Raw genomic sequence first — 6000 nt, 5'->3', positions numbered from 1 at the left:
GGCTTTTATGGTATCATTTATTTACTGCACATATTTATCTCAATGCTTTCGGATAATTAATGCCTCTAGAAATTTACTTTTGGATCTAACTGACTGACGGCAAGATCAGGTGTAGTTTAATTTACAGGTATAAACTTTCTACAGAAATTTTGCGTTTTGTTTCCATCAAAAATACTCCTCAAATAAAACACGTTCCTTGGTTATTCTTAGATAACTATCCCAAATTTTAAACTTGATTTTCCCTTCACAATATGCAATTGGAGTTCACGTTAAGTAAAATAAATCAGCACAAATAATTAAGAGCCAGACGTCAGTTATCGCTTGGGTGGTTGGAGGATGTTTGTTTTTGACTGCCATAAGGGAAAAACTTAAAAATATTACAGAGCCTTGTGGGGGAATCTGGAAAATTTTATCCTAACACATACAAAATCCTTCCCCTCCACTCACCCACGATAAAAAGTCGTTTCGTCTAATTTTCATTTCAGTTCTTTTAGGAGCCTGGTTATCATTACCTACATCATTTAAGTTTCCCCAGCGGATTTGATTAATCCCAAGTTTAGCAGTAGTTTTATTAGGAGGGTAGATGCCATTGAGATTTGAGGAAGCACGACAGTTTTTCCGGTACCACCAGCCTCCCCCAAGCGGTGTACAAACACGGTCAGTTGAAGATCTGTTCCAGGTACTAAATAACGTGCCATTATGATAGGATAGAGAATCCTTTTTAACAGTTGAATCTAAACAAAAAAAAAAGGAAAAAAATCAATTTCTTTTACATTTATAGATAAAAACTATTCGTAATTGTTCAAAGCCTAGCTCTGGCCCATTTTTGTGTATAAAACGATGGGATTCTACTTCTTGTGGAGGCGACATTTCAGAAAACAATTTTGAATTCTAGAGCATCAAAGGTACTGAATCAAATCCGACCCCTAGTTAATTTCCTATACATCCCAGGTCCCCGTGTCACCTGATTGATTCTATGCTACCAAATCACAGGCAACTCTCAAGTAAATGAGTTGTTTAGGGTTAGTCTCATGAGTGTGATATGCATAAGCAGAAAGGAATCACACTGATATTCTCAAGGCAAACAGTTGTTTGGGAGACATTTGTTTTGAGATCTACCCTGTGTAAGGGAGGTGATAGTAACTATCGTTTATGAAAAAGTGCATTGATTAGGAAAGAGTAAATTGACTTACATGCCGAAAAACTGCCAATGTGCAGCTTGTAATGATTTGTCACATTCTCAATACCAAACCCTTCATATTCTGCGTAGACAGTTTCGTAGTCAGTTACTCCCAGATCCACGCGGAGTTTGTTTTCTGTCTTGTTTTGGGTCAGGCGTTGGATCTTGTCCAGTCCCAGCCAAAAGTCACGAATGTAGAAATTGCCAAATCCATTTTTATACTCTTTCCAAGTTCGGTTGAAATCCGCGGTGCGATTCACCCTCTTCTGGATCACTGTCCATCCTCCACCAGCTGTTGTCTGATCACAATAGACATTAAAGGCACCTGAACCATCAGGGTCGATTGCATAAACACCATTGGTGGTTTGACCGCACTTGTAAAGCTCAGCACAGTTCTTAACTGTTAAGGGATAAAAAATGAAACTTTCCATATCGATTACGAGTATCAGGAAAAGGGAATAAGCGAGGTTAAGAAAAAATAATAGAAAATCAAGTAAAAGAAAAAATGCAACCAGTAAACGATCGTCAGTTCAGTTTTTTTTTTTTTTACAGTTCTGAACTCATGGAGGACGCTAGAGTGCAAGTAGAATTGTTCTTCGCAATGAATCTCTGAATCCTAACGGCAACCAAGAAAAACGTTCTGCCAATATGTGATAAGCCGTCGTATTCAAGGAAATTAATGTAATCCAAGAGTTATCATAAAAGCATAGATTCTTACTCACATTTCTCGGAGTTTCCTTCGCAATTTATCGGAGCCGCACGGGTTGAAGGTAACAGTTGAATCATGAATAAAAGTACCACACTGAGCAGCAAAGAAGAATTTTGTGAAACAGACATGATACGATGAAATTTTTCTCCCAACCTTAAAGCTGTAGATCTCGAAATGTACACGTAGCACAGTTGTAGATTGAAGAAATCTCAATGACTCGCACCTGTATTTATACTGCAGTTTCCTATGTTAAGGCGTAGGAACCATAGACGCGATGAGAATATGCTAGAAGACAGTACAACTATATTTCTCGGAAGCCGGAGGCGTGTTCTGGAATAAAGAGCATCCTGTTTCTTAGAAACTAAAGATGTAATGAGAATATGCTGGAAGACAACCGTATTTCCCGGGAGTCTCCCAATACTCATAGGGTACGATAATCTGGAATACAGGATATGTATTTCCTTGCGTGAATTAACATAGGAAGTTCGAATTAAAAAAGATTGGGTCGAAATAAGCGTGAAGCTTGCTCTTCTAATTTGAAAAATGTCTCTTTCTTTGCTGGAGCAATTCTAAGGTGAACCTCATTAGCACTTAAAAATAAATTTAATGTTTCATCAATGTCAGACTATGATTGTATGAAAGAAATAAGGAGTTATAGAATTTAGTTCATACATTGTGCGTGATTCATCTGTAAAGAGATAATGAAAACTTTTTGCATAATTTTATGAATGACATCATGGTGGATGAGTTGAAATCGTTTTAATGTGTTTCGCCATCATTTTTGTGCTGCATTCTTCTGAGGTATCGTCACTGTAGCAGCTCTTTATGATACTGAGAACGTGGGTGTTAGGTTAACTCCTTTAGAGCAAGATCGGAATTCAGTCACTCTAAGCGTAATACTTGACCTTTTAAGGTACTCAAGTGTTAAAATATTCAAACACCATTGCTTTATTTAATTGTCATAACCGATAATCTTTTAAGGGATTAGGTTAATTTACTGTCTCTCGCATCCGAAATACTATTGATTTTTAAAGTTATAAGCAATTATTTTAAAGGAATGTTGCACTTTCTTATAAACTCAAATTTACTGCTATCTGATTTCAACCAAAAAAATCACTCAACAGCTCATCGTATCATCTAAAAGGGACTATGGCTTCTTCTGAACTGGAAAGACCACCCATCGGATGTGTTTAATGTTCAGCGAAAACTTCATTTTAGTGACACTTCCTGACATTCACGTGTTCGTCATTTTCACTGGTTTCTTAATATTCAAACCGCTAAAATGAATTCAATCAATCGATTAATACACGGCAGCTTGTAGAACTTTCTCTTTTTAACTTCCCTATCCGGCTATAAGTGAGATATGAATCTAAAAGAGAACTTCACTCCTATTATGAAATATTTAGGTTTTAGTTGTCCATGAAAATTGTGCAGTCTCATCACTTTTAAGCTCCCATCGACGGAACCATTTGTGTGATGGGAATCCCCGAGGAACATAAAACTCCTTTCTCGCTTCTTCGGTACTGCGCCTGATTCAGGCACTCCAATTGAAATGCATGTAATAAAAAAAACTTCCTAATGGTAAAAATAGTGGTTGCTCGGTATTCTATTAAAAATCGCGCCTCCCTCATAAGTGTAAATACAAGGTTGAGCAGTTAGAATTTCTTCAGTCTAAAACTGTTACAATGCAAGCCATGGTAGATTTCAACACAGAGAAATATGTTCCATCCCATAATGTCTGCTTTACAAAGTTCTACTTCTCTGCTCAGTGTGGCGCTTTTAATGACGATTGAAGTTTTATCTTTAACTCGCACAGCCCCTACAGAGAACTAAAACAGCAATTAAGGTGACAGATATCATCCTTCGAGGAAACAGAAATTGCAAGACAGGTAGGATTCTGAACTTTCATATAATTCTGCAACCTTCAAATCCTAATTAGTTTTTTCTCAAAGACGACCCCACTTAAAACAATAATGTTTCACGTTAAGTTTTCTGAGTTAAAACTAGGTTTCTATGAATCTTGGACGAAAGCGAGATTGCAAGTCTGTTTCCCGTGCATTTGACATCTTTTGAAGTCATCCGCATTCGCTTTACACTGATCAATGGATCGTTGGTTGAAACGTGTTATGTGCTTGTCATTATTACGTCTATCCCATTGATTTTCCTTTCTTAAATTTCTTTTCTTCTGCTTTCGTCTTCTTCCTTTCACACTTATGAATGCATAAGGAATATGGGAGGATTTAAGTCATTTTCGGTTCAATTAAAAAGACAAGAATTTCATGTTCATGTATTCATATTTCTGCCAACTTTCCTCAACAGCTAAGAACTGTGCTGAGTTGCAAGAAGGAGGTCAAACAATCTGTGGTGTTTGTACGATCGACCCTGATGGCTCAGTGCATTTGATGTATATTTGTTAGTACTTACGTTTGAGATTTAAAATAAAGAGCGCGTACAATGAAAGGAATCCAGGATTTTCATGTTACTCACAGTCATTTTCCTTCGCCTTTGTTAGGTGCTTGATTGATGTACTCCGGTCATGCAAATTTCGTTTCCTGTAACTGTCATTAATCATTCAGCACTGCTTCAGTGAGGTGCGGAAGTTGTGCCGCGCAGTCTTTGTATATGTTCGCATTTTTCACAAAATCGTGTACGTCCGTTTCAAATTTAATGAAGTCCGGCAGGATCCCCTCGTTTGTTTGTTTCGCAGAGACTGGATTGTAAAACGCAACTTGCAATGGCTTAAGTAAAGTTTTGTGGCACGCCGTCGTCGAAAGTACCACTTAATTAGTGAACCTATTTGACTTTCATCCAAGACAAATGATTCGATTTTGTAACTAATGCAGTTGCCTTTTACACCTTCTGAATCATCAAAGTGATTGTGCTTTTGGGCATAGATACATTTTTCAAAGGGGAGAGGATAATGGAAGTAGTGATATGTTCTATCTGTCTCGGTGGAGCTTATTAAAGCAATACGGTTTACTTTCACACCTCATTGATCCTGTGTAAACTGGGATTAATTACGTAAATTGATAACCGATTTTCAAGGTCAGGGGACCAAGTGTAGTGTTGACTTGAATAGGGAATAAATCAAAGACGAAATGATCTATTATTTATATTCACCAATGAAATTATAAAACAACCACCCGATTATAGAATCTAAAAATCAAACTCAGGCATTCATTTTCTCAGTCTCTCGCCTGGTGACTTAATTCATTTATCATCGGAGGAAACGAAATTACTTAAAAAGACCATGTTACGCCCGATGGTCAGAATTGTTCTCTGCAAGGAATCGCTGAAACCTAACGCCAACCCAGAAAAACATTCTGCCAATATTTAAACAGTCATTGTATTCGAGGAAATATAATCCAAGGGTTATCATAATATACGAAAGCATAGTTTCTTACTCATATTTCTCGGAATCTATGTTGTTATTTTTGTGACTTATTGAAGCTGCACGAGTTGAAGGTCACAATTGAACCTTGAATAAAACTGCCGCCCTGAGCAGCAAAGAATTTTTTGAAGCAGACACGATACGATGAAATTCCTCTCCCGACCTTAAAGCTGTAAATCGCAAACTGTCTAATATATAACATAGTTGTAGATTAAAGAATACCTGTTTCTCAAACTTTGTTATGTAGTGCAATTTTCCTTAACTTAGCAAGGCGTAGAAACCATATAAACAAAATGAGAATATGCTAGAAGACAACTGCATTTCCCGAGAGTCTCCCAATAATACTCATAGGAAAAGATGTTCTGGAATATGGCATCCGTTTTTCTCTGCTTGAGTAAGCATAGGAAGTTCAAAAGATTGATAAAATATCTCCAGTCGAAAGAAGCGTGAAGCTTGCTCTTCTTGGGGGTTGTCTCCTTCTTTGCTTACTCAAACTTCAAAGCTTGCCCAATTCTGAGGTCAAACCTCAGTAACCCTTAAAATAAAAGAAATGTTTCATCCCGGCCAGATTATGATTGTATGAAAGAGAATTCTGTATGTTTGCCGTTTTAATTAATAAATCATGTGTTATTCATCTGTAAGGAGATAACCATACCTTTTTGCATCATTTTATGAATGACATTCATGAATCCTAAATGCTGGATATGTTTCGCAATCAGT

At 37.1% G+C, this 6000-nt stretch overlaps 1 protein-coding gene across 1 annotated transcript; it reads right to left on the bottom strand.

Annotated features, from left to right (window-relative positions):
- LOC111347136 (angiopoietin-related protein 7-like) lies at positions 1–2338 on the bottom strand. The gene is made up of 3 exons (XM_088754670.1): positions 1903–2338; positions 1194–1580; positions 1–734 (listed from the first exon to the last, which is right to left on the bottom strand). The coding sequence occupies exons 1-3, from the start codon at positions 2015–2017 to the stop codon at positions 415–417; spliced, it is 822 nt and encodes a 273-aa protein (XP_088610796.1). The 5' UTR covers positions 2018–2338; the 3' UTR covers positions 1–414.
- Between the last annotated feature and the right edge of the window lie 3662 nt (positions 2339–6000).

The sequence above is a fragment of the Stylophora pistillata genome, chromosome 1 (assembly GCF_964205215.1).
Source record: "Stylophora pistillata chromosome 1, jaStyPist1.2, whole genome shotgun sequence".
In the NCBI taxonomy this organism is placed as follows: domain Eukaryota; kingdom Metazoa; phylum Cnidaria; class Anthozoa; order Scleractinia; family Pocilloporidae; genus Stylophora; species Stylophora pistillata.
Note: the sequence above shows the minus strand (reverse complement) of the source record. Positions and strands in the feature narration are given on the sequence as shown.

Excerpts from the sequence above, each read along its gene's own strand:
- LOC111347136 (XM_088754670.1), bottom strand. The coding sequence starts at position 2,017 with ATGTCTGTTTCACAAAATTCTTCTTTGCTGCTCAGTGTGGTACTTTTA. Across the intron at positions 1,581-1,902 it reads CGAAGGAAACTCCGAGAAAT|TTAAGAACTGTGCTGAGCTT; the intron begins GTGAGTAAGAAT and ends ATCCCTTAACAG. Across the intron at positions 735-1,193 it reads CATTGGCAGTTTTTCGGCAT|ATTCAACTGTTAAAAAGGAT; the intron begins GTAAGTCAATTT and ends TTTTTTGTTTAG.